This window comes from Mus musculus, chromosome 7 (genome assembly GCF_000001635.26).
Source record: "Mus musculus strain C57BL/6J chromosome 7, GRCm38.p6 C57BL/6J".
Classification (NCBI taxonomy): domain Eukaryota; kingdom Metazoa; phylum Chordata; class Mammalia; order Rodentia; family Muridae; genus Mus; species Mus musculus.
In genome coordinates, this window is record NC_000073.6 from 133,686,142 (window position 1) to 133,708,874 (window position 22,733).

The 22,733-nt window shown below is 48.3% G+C and overlaps 1 protein-coding gene across 14 annotated transcripts in view; it reads right to left on the reverse strand.

Moving 5' to 3' along the window:
- The window catches only part of Uros (uroporphyrinogen III synthase), a 24,326-nt gene continuing 1,593 nt past the window's right edge, over positions 1 to 22,733 (reverse strand). For 3 of the 14 annotated variants that reach the window (NM_001360164.1, NM_009479.3, NM_001302085.1), the window contains exons 2-10: positions 16,189 to 16,328; positions 15,698 to 15,781; positions 14,673 to 14,769; positions 13,003 to 13,077; positions 11,528 to 11,602; positions 4,945 to 5,025; positions 4,367 to 4,452; positions 3,441 to 3,539; positions 214 to 975 (exon numbers count right to left, since the gene is read on the reverse strand). In NM_001360164.1, the coding sequence (NP_001347093.1) occupies positions 838 to 975; positions 3,441 to 3,539; positions 4,367 to 4,452; positions 4,945 to 5,025; positions 11,528 to 11,602; positions 13,003 to 13,077; positions 14,673 to 14,769; positions 15,698 to 15,781; positions 16,189 to 16,251 (798 nt within the window). In that variant the 5' untranslated portion in view covers positions 16,252 to 16,328 and the 3' untranslated portion in view covers positions 214 to 837. Of the gene's footprint in view, positions 976 to 3,440; positions 3,540 to 4,049; positions 4,251 to 4,366; positions 4,453 to 4,721; positions 5,026 to 5,990; positions 6,516 to 11,527; positions 11,603 to 13,002; positions 13,078 to 14,672; positions 14,770 to 15,697; positions 15,782 to 16,188; positions 16,574 to 22,733 lie in introns of those variants that run through there. The other 11 variants (NR_153415.1, NR_153416.1, XM_030242379.1 and 8 more) reach the window with 8 other exon arrangements.

Sequence of the window (22,733 nt, forward strand, 5' to 3'; positions counted from 1 at the left end):
TGAGATAAAAAAGAAATCTCTGTATTTAAAGTATAATTATCCACAGCCCCCCTCCCCAAAGGCCAGAACTTTTAAGTCTTTTTTTTTTTTTTTAAATTTTTAGATATAGCCTAGAGTGTCTCACTATATGGTCCTGGCTGACCTTAAATTCATGACTGTTGTCTCCATTCTTGCAGTGCTGGGTTGATGAGTGTGCTACCATACTCAGATCAGTCCTATTTATTATTTATTTATTTATTTAATTTATGATGACTAAATCTACTTCACACATAGCGATTTATCATTCTTATCAGGTCAGCATCAGAGAGCCTATGATGTTCTGTTGTCCCAGAACACCACTTTGCACTGAGAACCACAGATGATAATAGTAGGCTGGAGTTATGGCTCAGTGGTTGAGAGTACTTATTCTTTCAGAGGACCTGGGTTCAATTCCCAGTACCTGGATGGCAGCTCACAGATGTCTCTAACTCTAGTTCGAGGGGATCTGCCACCCTTACTTTGCTTCTCCAGGCACTGGCTATGCACAGGGCACACAGATGTACATGCAGACAAGACACCGATAAACATAAAAGAAATACAGTTTGTAAAAGAGTGGGCACAAGTCACCACATGGTCGATTTCAGTTCCTTCTTTCTAGACCCAGGAAGCTTTCTCTCCCCCTGTGTCGAATGGCAGTGACCTAATGGCCAGTGAACCTGGCGTAGGCTCCAAGCTGGACTCCATGGAGGACGGTGACATGCTCACAGGCAGCTTCTCCAGATCTCTCCGAATCTGCGTTCCATCCTAGAGGCAGTGAGCTGTCCCGTGCACAGGGAAGGAGCTGGCTCTGCACAGCCCTCAGCAACAGTGGTTTGGCTTCAGCACATTCCTGATGCCTGCAGCCAGGGCTTGTGGTGTGGGGCTCTCTGCAGTGCAGCTCACAGGCAGGCCCTTAGCAGCCATAGCACGGGTTGTACTGGGGCCAATGGCTATAAACTGCAAAGGAAGAAGACACAAGAGACACAGCCTCAGCGCCACAGCAAGGGTTGTGTGCAGGTATCATCTGGATGCTTTCTGTTTAGAGGTCGTTCCTGTGTGACGTTTCACATGAACAACAGTGCCACCTAACTTGAAGCTGGCTTCAGAGTCTGCACGATACCCTTAGGATCTCACTATAACCTCATGCCACAATGTACATATCCTTAGGGCTTGGGTATGTGTGAGGATAAAATCTAGGGTGGATATCTTCCTTAGGGACTATAGCTGCAGACAGGCCTGCTCCAGTTTCAGGGGCTCTGGGCGGGAGCAAGTGTGGAGCATGGGGGAGCCCAGGTGGGTCTGGATCCCCCAGGCACACAGAACAGTCATAAGCTGGAAGGCCAGGGTTCAAATCCCAGCAGCATAGAGCAGAGAGGCCTTTGGCATCAATTCTTTCTTAGCCTCCACCTTCTTATCTCTAGCCAGAATGTCCCCTGAGCTGCTGGGGGATTCCTGAAGTGGTTAGTGTGAACCACTTGGTCAATGCTGCACAGATATATGCTCACTGACACACGTATGACCTCCAGGTACACAGACGGCCACCCCACAGGCTATGTGATCACTGTGAGAAGGCAGGAGAGAAAGACAATGCAATGGCTTCCATCCATTTGGTGGCAGGTGTCATTAAGTTCTCACTGCTCTGGCATGGCTCCTTTGTGGCATTTATATGTAAGTCAGCCGTAAGCAGTAAGCTCAGGTCAGAAGTCACTCTAAGCTTCGGTGATGCCCTGTATTTTAAATAGTGCTGTATAAACACTGGGTCTCACAAAGACTCCTACAGAGGAAGGAAGGCCACTGTCAAATCTGGGACAGAGCTGACTGGAAGTGAATGCTAAGCCACCCAATGCTTGGGTCTCAGGACTCTGTCCTCTGTGAGCCTCAAAAGTACCCATGGGGGCTGGCACTAAGTCCCAGTGATAAAGAATGACTCCCTTTGATTTATATTGGCTTTCTGGCTCTGGAATAACCCACAGTCCCTTATCACCAATGTTAGCCCTGAAAGTTTCTTTCCTGGCAGTTGCAGAGCCCAAGACCCCAGTGGCATCTTTAACTACTGGTGTGTGGTGCACTAAAGATGCCAAGAACCCCTGGGTTACAGAAATGAACAGAGCAGATTTAAGACAGGCACACACCTTCACTGTGACCCAGCTGCTGCATGGGTCTAGGCAGTACGGGCAGCCAGATCCTAAGCTGTAATTCCAAGTGTCTATTTTGCTCCATCTTGGGTTTGCTTAGTTTGAGGACTGAGTAAGGTCATGGCAGTATGAGTTCTCACTGCGGCATGTCAGCCCAGGTGAGCTCTGAGGTACATTCCCCCAGCAAGCTGCACTTGCACTTCACGGTTGGTTACCTGGTGACTCGTCCAGATACCCCTGAGCATCGTTGGAACTGCTGCTAAACCTGCCCAGGTGCCTAAGTAGTCACCTGACCAGGACCGTGCTGAGCACCCATGGGCCATTTCTCTTCAATCCCGACTGCAGGAATCAGGTGCCTCCCCCACTAACAGTCATAAAAGTTGGCTTCTAGTAATGTGCTATAGGTAACCCTGGCAAGGTGTTGAACCTCTCTGTGCTCAGTGTCCATCCTAAGGAGGACAATCACCCCCATCCTGCTGGATCCCCACAACCAGACTAGCATAAGCTATGACTGACTGTAAGAAATCTGATGACTGCCCAGCAACTGCTGGGACCATGGCTAGGTGTCACCATGGCGCACAGCCTGACAGTCACCTTTCTAGGTTCCAACCATGGGTTCCTCCTTTTGAGCTCCCCTGTGCCTAAACCTGAAACTGGGGATGTCTGGATGTCCAGGTGGGTCACACCTGTGAGAGACAACTGTGATAAGCCAAAGTGTTGGGGTCACCAGACTGACTGAGCTCTGGGATGGGGTGGAGATGAAACCTACTGTCCCTGGGTTCTAGGCCACACTTTGTACCTTCTCCTCAGTCCCAGTGGAGTCTGGTCAAGGACAATTCTGTTGCAGATGACACAAGTGTCATGTTACTTGAACACTCCTAATAAATACAGTCCCTGAAAGTGTGGGTGTAAATCCTTTAAGTAAACAAAGAGAGATAATTCTAGTCTAGAGAACCAGGTCAACATGTTCAACTGGGAACAAAGGAGGGAAGGCACTAATACCTACACCAGACCCTGCCAGAAGGGCCTCACTTGAGTCCTCAAGTAACCAAGGACAGTGCCACATGGGGAAGGCCAGATAGTTAGCTATCCAGGACAAAATACTTGGGGACAGCCATCCCCAAGTTAGAATAAGTCTGGCCCAGAGAAGATTAGCAATGTATGCAGAATACCACTAACCAAGTAGTGGGCCCTTGGACTCTACAGTCACCTTATAGGTGTCTGACTCAATGTGCAAATTCCAGGAGACTGTAAGGAGCAAAAGGCCAAGTGCACAGAATACCATACCTTAATCTGGTCAAAGCTGCTGCCAGATAACGCCTGAATATACTCGAGGCTGTATTTAAGGCCGGAGGGACTGAAAAACGTGATGCTGGCTGGGATACCCTATGGAAAAGGAAAAGATGAGATCTAGCCTTTGCTCCCAGACACCACTCCTCATCAACACCACCGGTCCAGCTCCAGCAGCCCCAGGGGCTCTACAATGGTATGGTCCCTGGCTGGGTGCCATTCTCAGCCCACCAAGGCACCGTTTGAAGGAATTGTTCACAAAGCAGGCTGAGGTTGGAGAGGCTGGCCGTTCCCATTGGTTGCTCTGCTGGCCAGAAGACACAGACTCCCTGGAGCCCAGGCTCAGCAATGGAGACACCCCCAGCTCCTGGAGTTAGACAGCCCTGCTAGAATCAACAGTCTTCTTGTTGGCTTCTGCCAACTTCCACCGGCGAGAGGGAGAGCAGACGGCCCACATGGTTCCTCTGCACTTGGACTGCCCCAACGGGACCCCCAGGACAGGCATGATGTACAGAAGCTGTTCTAGGAGAGCAAAAGGCTGTGGCTTCTGAATGGAAATGGTGGAGCCATTGACTCAAGACGCGTTCTCCACAGTGGGCTCTTCCCAGTGTGGGCGCAGCCTCTGCCCCATGCCATGGAGGACAAAGGCCATGACAAGGCCGCTGTATATGGTAGGTGTTACACAAAGAGGTTCATATGAACTTTTCTCCTTTCATCCTTATTCAATTTTTTACTGGGTGGGTCTATTCCTGTATCACCGATACATAAAGATGGAGCTGCAGCAAAGCCATCTGCTTAGTCACGTGGCTGGAAATGACAGAACCCCAAGGGGAATCAACACCTACACTCTCATGTCCCCAGCTCCGGCTCCTCCCCTGGGGCCTGCCCTGCCAGGACTTGCGTTCCCTGGAAGCCCTACGTACCTGATCTTCATAGTAGCTCTTCAGGCTCCCTTGGATCCCAGGGTGTGGAACTGTCTGATAGACATGCATGCTTTCCATGGGGATCCCTGGGTACAATTAAAACCATCAGACAGGCTTCACTTTACAGGGAATGGAAGTGGGAATGGGGGCTCTGCACCCTCTGCAGTGTGTAGCTGATGGGGACGGTCACCATACCTCTGAGAACCAGCTCCTCAGAAATGGGAAGCTCAACTAGGGGGCAAAAGGCCTTGCCCAGCCCTGAGTGACCTGCAGAGCTCCATGGAATCAATCCACAGGTGGGAAGGCTGAGTCAGCAAAGAGAGGTCCAGACAGCACAGCCTTCCTCCATACTCACACTTGCTGCTGGTTCCCGTGTCTGTGTGAGTGTCCACACAGCTCTGATCTTGGCTGCTCCATAAATCCCACAGCCATGTTGGCAGCCAGTCTAGGACAGCTCTCAAAAAAGGCTTAGCATCATCAGGAGACCCGCTGCATCCCAACTCTGCCTGAACATGGTCACGTCTGCCTCCTGGGTCTCAGGACCATCTTTAGAGGTGTCCTTAGCTAATTCTAGTCACCTTTGTCCTTGAGCATTTTTGGAAGAGTATCTCCTTTGATAGTTCCACACGGAAAGAGAAGAGGCAGCTCTGAAGATGGCTCTGTGGACACAGAAGCAGACATTGTCAGAGCTTTGTAAAAGCTCAAAGGGTGACACCATGCGAAGAGGCCCAGGGAGGGCAGCTCCCAGGAGGGTGAGGCTGGGGGCCAGGCTCAGCTCTGCTTTAAGATCTCAGTTCTAACACCTGCCACCAGAAAGGGCAAGTGCTGCACTGTGCTGACCTTGAAGGTTTCCATGGAGAACCAAGGGGGGATGTCAGTGAAAAGCCTGGAAAACCAAGCCACAGAAACAAGGCACCACTGTCCTACTTGCTTCGTGAGCTGTCAGGAGGAGGCTCCCTGGTTCATGGTCCCTAGTTAGAATGAAGGTCTTGTGCTTAACTAAGACTGGTATTGGCGCTGGCAGAGATTTCCTAGCTCTGGAGGAGGGCTGGATGAGCCAGGCACATGCACAGGAGACAGTAAGGGACTGGCACCTTGGACTGCCGCCATAGCCACCTTCAACAAAGACAAGTTCCCTGCCTACTATTCAACCAGCCATGCCAGGAGCTTCTTGACCAAGTGCCCAAAGGGCACAAAAGACAGAAGGCTGCTTCAGTGGCCCTGAATCTCACTGTGCCCACCACCCACCTCCATGTGTGGAGACCCAAAGCCACGGTCAACCCTGAGCACTTTGCAACTGACAGAGCAAACAGCATGTTGTAACAAAACCATCCAACCAAACTGCGGGCTTGTCAGATGCAAGACCCCCCCTCCCTCAACAGCGAGCACAAAGCATTTTACTAAAACCAACCATTTCCTCCATCAGATCAAGAAATGTAGCAGGTGTTGGTTGTACACAAGCATCATGTATTTCCTATACCAAATGATCCTTCTGAACACACCACTGGCGACTGAGATCAGAAAGAATGGAACACCTCTCCCCAGCAGGCACTCGCTCTGGGAACAGCAGCTGAGTGACAGGCATAGCTGGAGGCGACTGTGTTTGAAGTACAAGCAACAGTGACATGCTGGTGGATGTTTTATTCAAACTGCTCTGTAAATATTGGTACCAACATGAAGAGCGAACAGACTGGGGGATGATTAACTATAGATCACAGGGTACCTGCTGAGTTCTCTTTCTAGTGAAGTGCTGCAGGTATCACTCCTAGGCAAACATTTTCAAAGCCGTGTTCAGGCTCTGTGCTCTCAACCCTAGCCTAGGAGTCCCTCCTGGGAGTGTTGCAGGTTGAAGGTGCAAGTAGCTAGGGGCTAGAGCTCTTCCTACAGGAAGCCAAACAGCTCAACTTCCCAGCAATCTTCGTCCCAAAGGCAGCCAAAGAGCGTCTGGATGATTCAAGAGTTTCCCCTTCACCCCTTCATACTGCCAGGGAAGACTGAGTGCAGGAGTTGGAAGAGGAGGGACCTGAGGAAGTCTCCACAGACAAAGCAGCAGCCCCGGATGTAGGTAAGAACTGAGATGCGCACTTCTGCCTCAACTGAAGGCTACCTGGAGCATGGGAGCGGGATCGCTGTTCACCCAGGAGGCCATCTGAAACAAAGGTAGTACAGTCCTCCTTGGCTTCTTTGTCTCTTTAAACATGACCATCTTTGATCCTATGCCTTTTACATTGTAAATATTCTCTCCTTCAAAGAGAGGGCCAGTGAGAGGACGCTGTCTATAATGAGTGACCAGGTTAAACGAGTCAACAGCTATAAGTGCCCACAGCGATGCCTGTCTCATAGTAAATAACTGTTAAGTAAGATAACTAGGAGGTGGCTTTGTTACAACACACTCACTAGAAGTAGATTTGTAACTTTTAAATTGGGCCACAAAGTTTACTTCAAGAGAAACTCATTAATGCCTTGGTAAACAAAACCTGAGGTGAAGGTCTTCATTAGCAGCAGGTAACTAGGACTTTATTGGTATATTCTAATTGCAAATGCAAGATTTATTAGGCCTACAGACTTGCTGGTAATAAATTAGAAGTCACAATGGCTTTGCAAAGACTGCACCCCAGGGCTGGCGTCGAGACTCATTGGTTAGGGGTGCTTAAGCCTGATGCTCTAAGTTTGAACCCTAGAACCCGCATGTAGGAGAGAACCAATCCCGGGAGACAGGGCAAAGCATGCCACTCCCCACCCTGCCACGCCTGTGCCAGATGCCTGGGGCACAGTGTGAGCACTCACAAATGGCACTGGCCCTCTGCCTTGGGCTCATAAGGCCTTATGATGAACAATGGCTTCAGCACATCTGTCCCCTTCCAAACAGATGCATCTAATTTGAGTATGCTTAAGATCCGCCCTAGAGAAATGCAAATCAAAACAACCCTGAGATTCCACCTCACACCAGTCAGAATGGCTAAGATCAAAAATTCAGGTGACAGCAGATGCTGGCGAGGATGTGGAGAAAGAGGAACACTCCTCCATTGTTAGTGGGATTGCAGGCTTGTACAACCACTCTGGAAATCAGTCTGGCGGTTCCTCAGAAAATTGGACATAGTACTACCGGAGGATCCCGCAATACCTCTCCTGGGCATATATCCAGAAGATGTCCCAACTGGTATGAAGGACACCTGCTCCATTATGTTCATAGCAGCCTTATTTATAATAGCCAGAAGCTGGAAAGAACCCAGATGCCCCTCAACAGAGGAATGGATACAGAAAATGTGGTACATTTACACAATGGAGTACTACTCAGCTATTAAAAAGAATGAATTTATGAAATTCCTAGCCAAATGGATGGACCTGGAGGGCATCATCCTGAGTGAGGTAACACATTCACAAAGGAACTCACACAATATGTACTCACTGATAAGTGGATATTAGCCCAAAACCTAGGATACCCAAGATATAAGATAAAATTTGCTAAACACATGAAACCCAAGAAGAATGAAGACTGAAGTGTGGACACTATGCCCCTCCTTAGAATTGGGAACAAAGCACCCATGGAAGGAGTTACAGAGACAAAGTTTGGAGCTGATACGAAAGGAGGGACCATGTAGAGACTGCCATATCCAGGGATCCACCCCATAATCAGCTTCCAAACGCTGACACCATTGCATACACTAGCAAGATTTTGTTGAAAGGACCCAGATGTAGCTGTCTCTTGTGAGACTATGCCGGGGCCTAGAAAACACAGAAGTGGATGCTCACAGTCAGCTATTGGATGGATCACAGGGCTCCCAATGGAGGAGCTAGAGAAAGTACCCAAGGAGCTAAAGGGATCTGCAACCCTATAGGTGGAACAACATTATGAACTAACCAGTACCCCGGAGCTCTTGACTCTAGCTGCATATGTATCAAAAGATGGCCTAGTCAGCCATCACTGGAAAGAGAGGCCCATTGGACACGCAAATTGTATATGCCCCAGTACAGGGGAACGCCAGGGCCAAAAAAAATGGGAATGGGTGGGTAGGGAAGTGGGGGAGAGGGTATGGGGGACTTTTGGGATAGCATTGGAAATGTAATTGAGGAAAATATGTAATAAAAATATTAAAAAAAAGATCCGCCCTAGAGACAGGTGGAAGCAAACTGTCCCATTTATAGAGCAGGCAGTTATCCCTCATAAACACACCCCGATCTGTCCTTTACACCTTAGGTCTACATTTTGAAAAGACAGACTTTGGTGCTATATACAGCTGTATGCCAGGTCTGGCTATGCCTCTAAATCTAGCTGGGCACCTGTATCCTTATTATGCCCTTTTAATAGACCAATGCACACGGGCAGAGTGTTGCCCTGAGTTCTAGGAGCCATTCTTCCAAGTTACTGACCCCCAGGAGGGGACCCTGGGAACAAGATCTGGAACCCAGTTGGACAGAGTATGGGTCCCTTGGACACTCAATATTTACACCTAAAGTCGGGGGCAGTCTGGAGGATGGCACCTTTTCCTGTGGTTGGTTCAGAGATAAAGGACAGTGCTGGGCATGCAGCTGGGGTCTGAAGAGTGGCAGACCTGGCTGTGGGTGTGAGGAAAGCCCATTTAGTGCTGGTAGCAGTCTCCCCACACCAAGGGCTCGCTGCTTTCACTGCTTAGTCCACCTGTCTTCCCAAGCCTGGCTGAAGTGGGAGCTCCCAAGAGGCAGGGACACTGGAGGGTGGGGCCTGGTCCCTGGACTCTCACAGACCTGAGACTGAACTGACGTAGTCTCCTGTGAAGTAGCAGACACTGTGGGAGTGGGAAAGACAAGTTCTGTCCATGCCTCAGGTGCCCAACAGGCCTCTGCCAACGAACATGGGGCTCAAGAGAATGTAGGCTTGGTTAGCCACCTTGTGGCTAGAGCTCCCTCTTTGAAGAAGAGTGATCAGAGGGGGCCCCCCTGGGTATCTGCAAGCTGGAGGTTCCCCCAGCACTCCCCCCACCCCACCCCCGGCAAAGCTCTGCTACACCAGGGTCAGTCCTTAGAACTCTCACCTCAGTGGGGTGCCCTCTTACTCTTAGTCTGCCTGGCCAGTAGTGCTTGAAGGTGAGTGGACACAAAGCAGGGTTCAGTTAGGTTTGCTGGAGGTGATGGGCAGGGCCGAGTCTGAATTCTAACCCTGTAACCTCACAGCGTTCATCCTTGGTCCCAGAGACTCAGAGCACACTAAGAAAGAACTTCCAGAGAGGACAGGAGCCCCTCACTGTCAGGCACAGGGGCACTGGCCGTTAGTGGCAGCTGAATTACGAAATGTGCCCAGTCTGCCTGAGGAATTTTCTTTAATTTAGATTCCTGCGACAACCATGTTGAATGACACATTTGTCACTAACACAGCTCCTCCCTTCCTTGGCTGGCTATGAAGACTGGCTCCTGAGCACACTGGGGACTTGTTAACACTAGTTGTCAGTGTTGGTGCTGGGCGTTTAATTAACAGAAATGTAAGTATTCATTTTTAAATTGTTTTTGGTGCTGGGGAATGAGTCCAAGACCTCATGAATACTAGAGAAGGACTCTGATTCTCAACTATATCCCCAGCTTTGAAACTGGTTTTGAAAGACAACTGATATGATACTAATATACCCTCAAAGAGCTAACATAGATTGAAGTGCCAGGGTCGGGGGGATACCCACAGGGGCCCCCACCTGCTCAGAGGAGAAGGGGGAGAGGGATGGGGAAGGAATGTGGGAGGGAGTGACAAGGAGGGGGCAGTGAGCAAGATAGAAAGTAAATAAGTAAAAAATAAAAATAAATAAAAAATAAAAAAATTTAAAAATTAATAGAAAGATGCTCTAGACTCATTTCTGTGGCTATGATAGGCTCTCTGACAAAACCCGACTTAGGGAGGAAGGGGTTGACTTCAGGTCATAGTCCATCACTGAGGGCAGTAAGAGCAGGAACTTGAAGCAAGAAACTGACTGTAGAGGAATGCTCCTAGCTGACTTTTTCACAGACGTAGGCTTAGCTAGCTCTCTTAGGCAACCCAGGACCACCTGACCAAAGAATGTTGCCGCCCACAGTGGGCTGGACCCTCCTACATCAATTATCAATCCAGACAATCCCCCACAGACATATCCACAGTCCAGTCTGATCTCGGTAATTCCTCGACTGCGATTCCTCGGGTTACTCTAGGCTATGTCAAGTTGACAGTCAAAGCTAATCAAAACAGCTGTCTATTTCCATATTGCAAAAAGTGGAGAGCCAGAAACTTGCTGAGGGTCTCTACCATTCCCTGCCTGCTTCTGAAAGCTGCTCGTGGCTCTGCCCAGGGTCTGTCTACAGTCTAGGAGGCCTCAGTCCAAAAGGCAGGGCTGTTTTAAGGAGCAGCTTCCAGAGGAACATTACAATGTAAAAGCTAGAGAGCCTTCTGGCAATAAGAGCATCTTAGGGCAGGAGAAGCTCAGAAGACTTTAGCACACACGTTTGCAAATCACAAACGCCAATACCACCTTGAGAAGCTACAGCTCATAACAAATATACTCTGTTTTATCCATCATCGTTTGAAAAGCATTGGAAGTCCTTCTCTCTTCACCCATTCAATGTGCTAAGGGAAAAGAAGATGCCCAGCTCCTAACCTCCGAGGAAAGCCACAGCCATGCCAGCACTCTAGCCCAGCAGCTCCCCAGGCAAGTCTCCAGAAGGGTCAGCCAGCATGTTACAGACCCAGTGAGAGGCAAGAACCAGAGTTTATATTCCCCCTGTTCTCCTGTTCCAACCGCAGGGTCTGATAGCTCTGACAGAGACCTGCCTGCAAGGCTGGAGACACCTGGCTGCTGACCTTGTGAGCAGGTCAGAGTTCCTCTGCTGAGACTGCGCAGGACTCTACTTCAATCCCTGTGGCTGGGTGACACGCTGCAAGTACCTGTGTCTACAGCTGGCTTAGACAGACGGGGAAGAGGGCAGGAGACACTATGTACAGAGGACACACGCAATCTTCCTGTCCTCACTCCAAAATCTGCACTCTACAGATCTCTCCTCTGTGTTCCTCAGAAGCCTAGAGCCCATCAGTAGCTTAAGGTAAATCACTGTCTAAATCCCAGCAGCCCTAGAGCCGGTCCACATGCTGACCAATGGGAAGTCAGTTCTTGTCCCGAGAGCACGGTGTGCGGAGGAGGGTGGCTTTCATCTGGGTCTGTCTTCACTTACTTGAGCAAATATATTCAGCAAGCTTTTCTGCATTTCCACTGCCCGCTCCTTCTGCATCCAGACCAATTTTATTCACTAAAAAACAACAAAGAGATGAATTCCTTTTTCAGGTATTGAAGCTCTTTCGTTCCCGCACTACTTTTTTTGGTTTTTTGTTTTTTTGTTTTTTGAGACAGGGTCTCTGTGTAGCCCTGGCTGTCCTGGAACTCAATTTGTAGACCAGGCTGGCCTCGAACTCAGAAATCCTCCTGCCTCTGCCTCCCAAGTGCTGGGATTAAAGGCATGCGACACCACGCCCAGCCCTGCACTACCTTTAAAGTGCAAATGTCCAGGCTGTTCTCCCACTCACAGCGAAGTGTCCTCTGAAGCCAAGTAATAAGACCATGGCTGTCCTTTCAGAGGGTGCCCTGAGCACACCTCCCCTAGACAAGGGTCTTTGTCTTGACTGGCTTCTCTGAACCCCACTTATCTACATGAGCCAAAAACACCAGCCCTGTAAGACTGCCTTGGTGCTCGTGTGATAATGAGGTCAGCTGTTGGCCTCTGCTTATCAGACAGTCAGCATTTGGAAGCTGCTAAGTTCTGCAAGCTTCTCTTTGGAGAACCCTCATTTCATCAGGGAGATGTGATCAGCTTCCATCGGGAAATGAGTAATGGGCTCGCGTAGCCAGACTGGAATGGAGGGGGCAGAGGGAAGGTTTCACAGCAACCAGCAAGGACCCGCAGCACTGCAGACACAGGGAGTTTAGGGAGGGTGCTAGCCCGGCCCCTCTCTCTATGTGGCACTGGAGCTCCAACTCACAGAGATCCCCCTGCCTGCCTCCTGAGTGCTGGGTGGGATGAAAGGCGTGTGCCACTACACCCTACAAGCTCTTGACGAGAAGAAGCAGACAGATGAAGGCTTCTCGCCTTCTCCAGAAAGTGAACACTCGGCTAATCTGCCGAGGAGATAGACAAAGGCAGGGCCCACTCAGGACTGCCACCTGCACAAGGGAACACACGACTTCCAGAGGAAAGAGGTCTGTTGGGCCTTCCATTCAGGAGCTAAACAACCAGGACCTGTCACCACCAAGGACAGCTTCACTGGGAACACCATGGGCTTTTTACTCAGGGACTATTAGAAAGGTACTGAGTCTGAGAAAAACGTCTTATGCAGGTGTGAACTCTGTTCAGGACCAGTGAGTCAAGCAGCCTAGAGTTCCCAGGAACCGAGCTGAGGCAGGACGAACTGCTATGAGGCTGGTGGTTAGTGTAGTCGGCACGTGTGACACGCCCCACCCCCATTCCCATCTTACCGTTTCATCCCCCCCCCCCCCCCCCGTTTCAGTTACTCTTGGTCAATTATGGTCTGAAAAGACTAAGTGGAAAATTCCACAAATAAGCAGCTCACAGGTTTTGGATTGTATATAATCTGAATATGAAACCTCATCCATCTAGCCTAGGATTCAAACCCTCATCTTCCCATGACTCCTTACCTAGAGAAGCGGTGGCACTTCCAACCACGTACACAGACTTGGCATTCCATCTGTCTTTCAGAGACTTCTCCCAGGCTGCAAAGCGTGAAATTACGTATGAGCTATACATACAAAGTGGCCAGCTAAATGTCACTGTGGTAGTTTGTATTTTCATTCTTAGACCCCAGCCTTCACTTCAGCAGGAAACTTGGCTCTTGGGATCTGAAGTGAGCCATCTACTTGTGCCAGGGGACAGCAGCAGCAGCAGCAGCATCACCCTTAGTCCCTCACTACCCACTCTGTCCCTTGCAACATCCTGGATGCTCCTCTATGGGGCTCAGAGTATATGCAGTGTCCATCAAAAACCTGTGGCTCAGAACACCTGGCACCGAGCAGACAGATGACATGTTCCAGCTAGTAATGAGAGTAACCTCATGGTTTGGGTGTGATGACTCTTACTCCAAGGCCAGGTCACTGAGGGCAAGGAAGATCAAGGAGCCCACAGCAGCCAAGATGGCTGCATGAATCCAGGCCTTATAGGACTTCAAAAACCCCAGCACCCCAGGCCTTATAGGACTTCAAAAACACCATCTCCCAATTGCCTCCCTTCACTGGAAGACCTCTCCAAGCCTGTGTCTTTTTTTTTTTTAAGATTTATTTATTTATTATATGTAAGTACACTGTAGCTGTCTTCAGACACTCCAGAAGAAGGCATCAGATCTCATTACGGATGGTTGTGAGCCACCATGTGGTTGCTGGGATTTGAACTCAGGACCTTTGGAAGAACAGTCAGTGCTCTTACCCACTGAGCCATTTCACCAGCCCCAAGCCTGTGTCTTGACTGTAAAGTGAGGTCACAGAGCTGTGCACACCCCAGGACTGTATTTGGCACTCAGTCTAAAGTACAACAGGTACCCCACTAGAGTCAGCTAAGTAGCCAGCCAGGCTGCAGCCTGGCTTCAGGAAACGGGTAGGCTCACCACATCCTGCTGCAATGGAGAGGAAGAATAGCCATGCTGCAAAGGGCCCAGTGGGGCCGGGAAGCATCCCCTGAGACTGAATGCTCTCATCGTCCTCTGAGTAAAGCGTCACTTACCCTACTTTTAGGGTAGGACACACAAGTGACCATTTAGAAGGTAATGGAGGGCTTGTGAGATAGTTCAGCCAGCACGGCTGCTTGCTACCACGCCTGGTGGGCTGTGCTTGGTCCCTGGGACCCATGAGGTGGAAGGAAAGAACCGGCTCCTGTGGACTGTCCTCTCACGTCTACACACTTATCATGCCATGCACCCAATAAGCAAGTAAGTAAATAATATTAAATATAATAAATTAAACAGCTAGTGAGAGCACGCTCTCAGCCATGGCTGCCTGGGGCCTCAGGGGGCACCTGTGACCCAGCTCCCCCAGGCACTCGGCTCTGTTGGGCATGCAGCTCCCTCTGGACTCCAGTGTCTCAGAGGAAATGGGAGCAGGTAAGAGTCTGCTGGACTCCAGAGCAGACCCACGCTCACCTTCAGTTTTTTTGTTTTTGTTTTTTTTTTTTTGGTTTTTCGAGACAGGGTTTCTCTTTATAGCTCTGGCTGTCCTCCTGGCTCACTTTGTAGACCAGGCTGGCCTCGAACTCAGAAATCCACCTGCCTCTGCCTCCTGAATGCTGGGATTAAAGGCGTGCGCCACCACGCCCGGCTCACCTTCAGTTTTATTGTCCTTCTCCAAACACAGCTTCACTGCTTCCACTGCCCTGGGGCTGGTGAAAATGAGTCCTCCAAAGCCTTCAGGATGAGACAGCTGCACCAAAACCAACAGAGGCTGGCTTAGACCCACCTCTCAAAGAGCTACGGCCCCAAAGTCCAAATGCATCCACAAAGAAGCAGACAACTGGGTCTTCTACCCGTTCATCCCTCCACCCACTTGACACTTGTTTATTGCTATCTATGGGCCTGAAGCCATTCTGGACTGTGGGTAAGTCCGTTTATTGTCACAGCTCTTCCCTCAAGAAGCTCCTTCTAGGACAACCCGGGAGATACACAGAGCAGAGGGTATGACCCAGCATGGGCCATGTCAGTGCAGTAAGGCGCAGGCAGGAGGGAAAACTTGATCTGCATTCACAACACAACCAGACTCTGAAGGAGGTAAAACCCAGCTGAGGCCTCAGATACAGTACTTTGCTGAACACTTCTGAGCCAGGCACTGAGCCACTGTGTATTGAATCTTTGGTTTTTGCAGTACTGGGTACCAGACATCCATGGGCACACTCAGCACACCCTTAGGCCACCACCAATCTGTAACACTTTGAGACTTCACTGGACCTGATTCCTGCAGTATCTGCTGAGCAGAGCAAGGTGGTGGGCAGAAGCCCTGGGCTTACATTCAGCCCGGCCTTCCTGGCCGAGAAGCCTGGCATGAGTCTCTAACAGAGCTCACTCGAAGGTCAGAAGCGCCTGCCTGGTAGTCTGTGCAGAGGCCGGAAGTGGACTACATGGTCCCTACCTGTGAGAGCCATGCTGGTGATCCCCAGGCCCTATCTCCAGGGCCCATGGCCTCCTGACAAAGGAGACAGCGCCTTAGGCAGAGAAGCCGATGAGAAGTCTCCCCACAATCAGTTAAGTGTGTACTGCCTTTGTGGTCATGTCTAATGGTAAAATGAGGTGAACATTCTCATGGCTTGGTAGGGCAGGAATTGTACAGAGAGCAAGCCTTAGCCCGGGGCTCTTACCTTTTCTGACAAACTGGGGAGAGACATAAACTCAAATGACAGCACAGGAATCAGTGTGGCTTCTAGGCCACACAATCGCAGCTCCTGCAAACGAAAGAATGTCACTCTGGGAGGCTGGAGAGATGGCTCAGCGGTTAAGAGCACAGACTGGCTCTTCCGAAGGTCCCGAGTTCAAATCCCAGCAACCATCCATAATGAGATCTGATGCCCTCTTCTGGGGTGTCTGAAGACAGCTACAGTGTACTTACATATAATAAATAAATAAATAAATAAATAAATCTTAAAAAAAAGAAAAAAAAAAAGAATGCCACTCTGGGTTGACCAGGGCTGTCTTGAAAATAAGGGAAGTGACGTCATATTAATCACCAAATGTTATCCGGAAACGAGGGAGCACAGCATCACATTAGCTAAGCACCAAGTTCACCGAGTGTTAGCATTCCCATCCCAGCCTTCAGGAGCAAGGGGTCACGGAATAAGGCTCGGCCACTTACCTGGATATATGGATCCAGGCCGCTGTCATCCTCCTTGGCGTCTTTTAGTAAGAGAACCTTCATTGTGCCTGGCAGTCCTTCTAAAAGACGCTGCTGCGGCAGAGCGAGGAAATGGATCTTACTTAGATCTCAGACTGTTCCTAGGTGATGTTGGAAGGAGAGAGGCAAGAGTGAGGCAATCAATCGCCTGTGCCGAGCTAAACGGGCTTGGTCTTTCTCAAGCCCTCTGTCACTGATAAGGCTGAGGGAGATCGTGTTAGCCGCTGATACTGCCTGGAAAGGCAAGTGAGAGCCATTAGTGAAACCAAGTGTCTATGCCAGACAGTGGCTAGCCAGAGACACATGGTGTGTTCTGGGACATACCAGTGGCAGATAGAGAAAGGAGCATCTTAATTTCAGGAGGTAAATAAATGAGTAAGGAAGCAAATAAATAATTATTTCCTTTTCAAAATGAATAAGCCACGCCACTCATAAGCCCTTTAGGAAATAGCTATATTGGCTTTTCCACCTCAAACCATGCCTATTAAATGTTAACCAAGTTTCCCGAGGTGATCTATCAACCTAGACATAAGCTGTCAACATGTACTACCCATAAAAACTTACATAATTCATACCCCTTCTTCCTGTGAGAATACATGCAAGACAGCAATCAAAACAGTACACAAAGACTGGCATAAAAATTTCATTCCAGGCTAGATGTGATGGCATACACCTTTTTAATCCCAGCACTTGGGAGGTACAGGCAGGTGAACTCAGGCCACCTGGATCTACACAGCAAGTTTCAGGCCAGCAAGGGCTACATAGTGAAACCCTGTCTCAACACAGACAAAGACTTTCTTGGTCATGTCTATAATTTCCAATAACTGGAAACAACATAAGTATCCAGTGAGAGGCTGGTTAAGTAAACTATGATGTAGGTTTTTAAAAACCATTAACATCTTGACAAATAACCGAATTACATGGTTATCTAATCAAACATGTTAAGTAAAACATGCATGAACACTTACATAAGTAGTTTGGCTTTATGTTTAAATATATGAGAAAATACACACCAAGACATTGATAGTACTTATTTCTGAGTAGGTATTAGTATGGTTTTTCTTCCTTTCTACTTCTTATTTATTTATTTATTTATTTTATTTTATTTTATTTATTTTTTTTTTTCGAGACAGGGTTTCTCTGTATAGCTCTGGCTGTCCTGGAACTCACTCTGTAGACCAGGCTGGCCTTGAACTCAGAAATCCGCCTGCCTCTGCCTCCCAAGTGCTGGGATTAAAGGCGTGCGCCACCACGCCCGGCTCCTTTCTACTTCTTTATTATCTAAAAGTGTTATGAGCATTATCTTCCTGTTATATGAGAGATATTTTTAAAATCACTCAATAGTCTCACAATAAACGCCAGTTAAGTTGTACATAGTGAACCTAGTTGAGACCCATCCAAAGAAGACACTTGGAAGCAGAAACTAATGAGCTCTGGGAGGCATGGATCACAAGTGACTTCTCGTTACACTGATGGCTGGAAGAGTCCATCCAGGGAACATTAGGAAATCTGGCCCAAAATGAATCGCTCTACATCAGTAACCAAATCCAGCTAACTGGATAAGGATTAGGAAAGGATGTTCAAGCTATTGCTGCCGTCGGTGTCAGAGAAATGGGGGAGAGGGTGAAAAACAGATAGAATGGTTCCTACTCCTTCCCTAGATCCTCAAAATGTCTCCCCGCTAACTGGGACCCCACCCCCTGTGGGACCACACCCCACTAACTGGGACTCCGCCCCCTGTGGGACCACACTCCACTAACTGGGACTCCGCCCCCTGTGGGACCACACCCCACTAACTGGGACTCCGCCCCCTGTGGGACCATACCCTGCTATCTGGGACCCTGCCCACTGTTGGACTATACCACACATCTTTATGTCACTTCAGTTTTCCAAGCTTACGACAGTAAATCCTAATTTCTTATTTTACTTTGTGCTCTGACTTGTTTTTTGGAGATAATATACCACACTGCAGTATAGCTCAGGCTGGTTGGAACTATGTGGCCCAGGTTGGCTTTGAACTTAAGGTAATCCTCCTATATCAGCCTCCAAAGTGCTAGTATTACAGGCATGTACTGCTACACCTCAATAAGTTAAATCTTGGTTGGATTGAAAAGAGCTTAGGAGACCCGTAAAGCACATGCCGGGTGTATCTGTGAGGGTGTTTCCAGAAAGGATTAAAGGGAGAACCTGCCTCAGAATGCACCCTTCTAGAGAGGCCCGGGTGGAAGAAGGGGCAAAGGAGAATGCCACGCCCACGCCTCCCGCTCTACAGTACCAAATCTTAGCCCCATAAGGGTCTAACCTCTAAAACCTTGAGCCAAAATGCATGACCACTTCCTCTACGTTGCTCTCTTCTGTCCTCGCGCCACAGCTATGGAGAAGCAACCAACAGCTGGTTTCCACCTGTTTGCAATGGTTACCCAAGGGCTGCTAAGAAGGTACTTAGGAGATATGACCAAGTCCACCACTGACAGACTTTTAGGAAGGGAGACGATCCCAGATAGCTTTGGGAAGCCTGACTCAATCAGTCCACAGGCATTACCAAGAACAGCATGGGGCTCCCCAAAGCAGGAATATTTTCCCTCCAGACCCAGCTTCAGCCTGATCAGAGCCTGCGTGTCCCGTTGGCCTGCCCTTCTTGTTGGTTTGTACAGTGGATCCCAACCTGCCTTGCCAACCGCACAGTTATGCAAGGCAATTTTCTCCAAACGCATCTCCTAACACATATCTCTTCTTGCCTGTCTCTTGGCTTCGACTCTAATGCACCTTCCAATGGGAGCTCTAGGAATCTGGTATGACATTTAGTGGCAAGTAAAACTTAGCATTTTTCTGCTGAAGAATGAACTCTTCTGGGGCCCACAATGCAAGCAATGGGAGTGGGGATTAAAAAGCCAAAATATGGTGCTGTGGAGAACAGGTAATCCTGTAGCCTTGCTGTGCTCGACAACCGCTGGTGTGCCTGTCCTGGCACACTAGACCCGGGTTTCACAGAGGACATGCCTTAAAAAACAATGAAGTCAATCTCTCACTTGTCTCTCTAGTTGCTGGACAGTCCTCTTGAGAATCAAGTCTACAGGATTTACTTGCGGTTTCTTGGTAATTTCAGGTACTGACAAGTGCTGTGAGGTGACGAGATAGTACCTAGGGTTCTGACAGCTTAGGTCTTACCTCTCCGGGTACCAGGGAGACTGTTCTGGGAGTCAATGGTGTCTGAGTCGAAACCTGAACCACAACAGCACAGGGTAGAGGAACAGACCATGCTTTGCAAGCATCAGGCCCTGGATTTGACTCCTGAATTGGGCAGTAAGGAGAGATGCTCCAGCGTTAGGCAGAGAGCCTGGATGTCTCCGAGAAAGAACAGGTACGCTCAAGGAGGGCTTGGGGTCTCATTTAACCCAGAGTGTGGCCTTATTCCTGGGAGTTAGTTTCAGATCTCCTTAAGGAAATGCAATCGTTTCCCCCGGTTCTAAAGATGCCGGGTAACCTTAAAGTGTGTATTTCTACGGTATGAACAAATACTTCTGGGGAAAAAAGCCTTCAAAAAGCCAGTGTCTAAAAGGACACCAGCTACAATGTACCCCCAAAACTTTCTGGACTAACCCAACCTGGAATCCTGAAGCAGCAAGCACGTTTTACACACTGCCTTCCATGCACAACCATCCCCATGTCGTGACTCCATTACCCTACCCCTATTATTCACAGCCAGTGCTAGTTCTATGTACAATTTGTTTTCCTTTCTCAAAATTTTATCACAAAAATTCTCTTGGCTGTCAGATTCAGCTGCTATCTTGTTGCTGGTAGTTACAGAAAGCGTCCTAGGACCTCGTCCTTTTTCGACTAGCAAGCACATCGCCTGGCAAACCTTTTATTTCAGAGAATGCTCGCTCACAAAACATGCTGAGCACCAGACACATAGGAAAGTTAGTAACGTTTGAAGTGATAGGGACAGACAGGATAGATTGTAGTCCAAAGCTGAGAGCTGAGAACCCAGGGCACCAGGTGTCAGGAGGGGAGGGAGAGGATGGGCTGCCCTCCTTTCCTTTTGCTCCCTGCAGCCCATAGATTAGACAGTGCCTACATGCTCTATGTACTCCACTCAGCCTTCAGATCCACATGCAAGTCCCTTCTGGAAGCACCTCCACAGGCACACTGGGAAGACACCCAACCAGCTAGCTGGGCATCTCACAATCCAGTCAGGTTGACAGATCAAATTGTCACGGTGGACTAAGCATTTTACAATCCTCACTTAGCCTGCAAAGCAGCTTAACAAGAAGGAGAAACCAAGTCTTTTAATCTGCCCATGGTCAGCAGAATAAATGATAGAAATAGAATCAGGATCCAGATCTGAAGCCCGGGGCTCATTCTCCTAACCACTGGCTACCAGCTGACCTTTAAGTCAAATTCTGTGCTAAAGAGGAAGAGTGAGCCAGAAGTTATCAGTCCGTTGCCTAAGGTCCCTGCGGTCAGCACAGCACAGGTGAGCCATCTATTTACAGGTCCATGGGCTTGATATCAGGAATTAATCAGAGGATACAAACAGGCCTTTCCTTTTTTCTACCCTGCAAAGTAATATAGGCTCCTGGTGGAAAAATTTTGCAAATTACAAAAAAATAATTTTACAAAAGTAGTTAATTGTATGATTATAATTAAAAGTAGTTAATTGTATGATGTATAATTGCACTTCTAAGCAGATCTCAAAAGAACAAAAGCAGAGACTTGAGGTATTTGTACACTCATGTTTATAGGAGCACTGTCTAATAGGTAAAACCTACAAGCAAATCTAAGTGTCTGCAGACATAAGATTAAATATGAAGGCCATGTGAGCCATGGGAACTGTTCAGCCTTAGGTAAGAAATCATGGTCAGGCAGTAGTGGTGCATGCCTTTAATCCCAGTACTTGGGAGGCAGAGGCACGCAGATTTGAGTTTGAGGCCAGCCTGGTCTACAGAGAGAGTTCCAGGAAAGCCAGAGCTACACAGAGAAACCCTGTCTTGAAAAACCAAAAAAAAAAAAAAAAAAAAAAAAAAAAAAAAAAAAAAAAGAAAGAAAGAAGGAAAGAAATTATGATGTCTGAGTACTTTGATTACAATTAAAGCCCTTTGTTAAATTATACAGATGACAGCCAGGGGGCAGTGAAAGGTGATACTGGGGAACTGGTTCTTTTTGTCTATGCATGGGTACCCTGTTAATGAAAGGTGTTGTCTTCTACTGCTTTTAATCTCGTTTTTTTAGAAACAGGTCTCTCATTGAACCTGAAGCTCACTGATTCGGTAAATTAGTTGGCCATCACCCCAGTGCTAGGGTTACAGTTGCAGCATGAAGGAGCTGGGAAATGCTGGTACACCAAGTATTTTACCCACTAAGCTGTCTCCTGGCCTGATACTGGGGAACTGTTTAAAGGATAGTTTTGCAAGGTATAAAACAGTCAAAGGATGGATAGTGTGATGGTTGTGAAACAGTATGGATGAACGTGAGCCAAGAACCAGGCACTCACGTGCTAAGTTTGGCTATGCATACTTTACCATAACAAACTATAAAGACATAGGGGGTGGGGATCTTCAGGAGACTCGGTGCAATTCTATTGACATGTTTTAAATCTTTTTTTTCTGTTATTATATACCTTGGGATATTATTATACCTTGGGATAGGTATGCATGGCAAGCTATTATTAGCCTTGCAATAGATTATAGGAGTGTGTTTTTGGACAATTACAAAAACCAAGGCAGCCAATTAAAACTACTTTATCAGAGGTGGAGTCCTGGTGTCATTACTGTCCAAGATAGAGCCTGGTTGATAAGACACTCCCAGGACACTTGGATTCCACAGAATACCATCATGGGGATCTGGGCTAGTGGGGGGTCCCTGGTATCCTATTTCCTATTGATGATCACTGGGGCTATTCACATTTCCCAAACTTCTCTGGCAAAGGCTTCCTTACCTCTAGGGCCAGCTCACTCTGATTTGAGAATCAAACATACTTCATAAGCTGTCGTTATTTTTGAGAAAAAGGAGAACCAAGGAGTTTATTGTCAGAAAGTTAATATTTCCCCTACTTAATGATTTCATTGTCAATAATATTTACAAGGAGCTGCAAACTGCAAAAGGACTAAGGAATAAACCTGAGGGGTAGACCTGATTTATCTGATACAGGTTTTAACCTTTAGGGCATTTCCAAAAATTCGGCTTCTTTTGAAACAGATCTGAAACGTTGGACAAGTACTTCGTTTAGTCACAAGTGGTGGCAGAGGTGGGGTACACTCGTTAACTTGCCGCGATCTCCTACTTTCTGTTCTATTCTTTTCAAAAAATTCTTTTTAACGACGCCGTGGACCTGAAGTAGCAAAGGTCGTAATGTCTACTTAGAACTTTGTTAGGGAGATGGCGCGGGGCTGGCCCTGTCTGGATCGGCGGATCTTCCGGCGTGCGCGGACTCCACCAGTGAGCCCGAGGTTGGCAGCTGCACCGGGATCCCGCCCCGCGGTGTCAGGGATCGCAAAGCCCAGCGT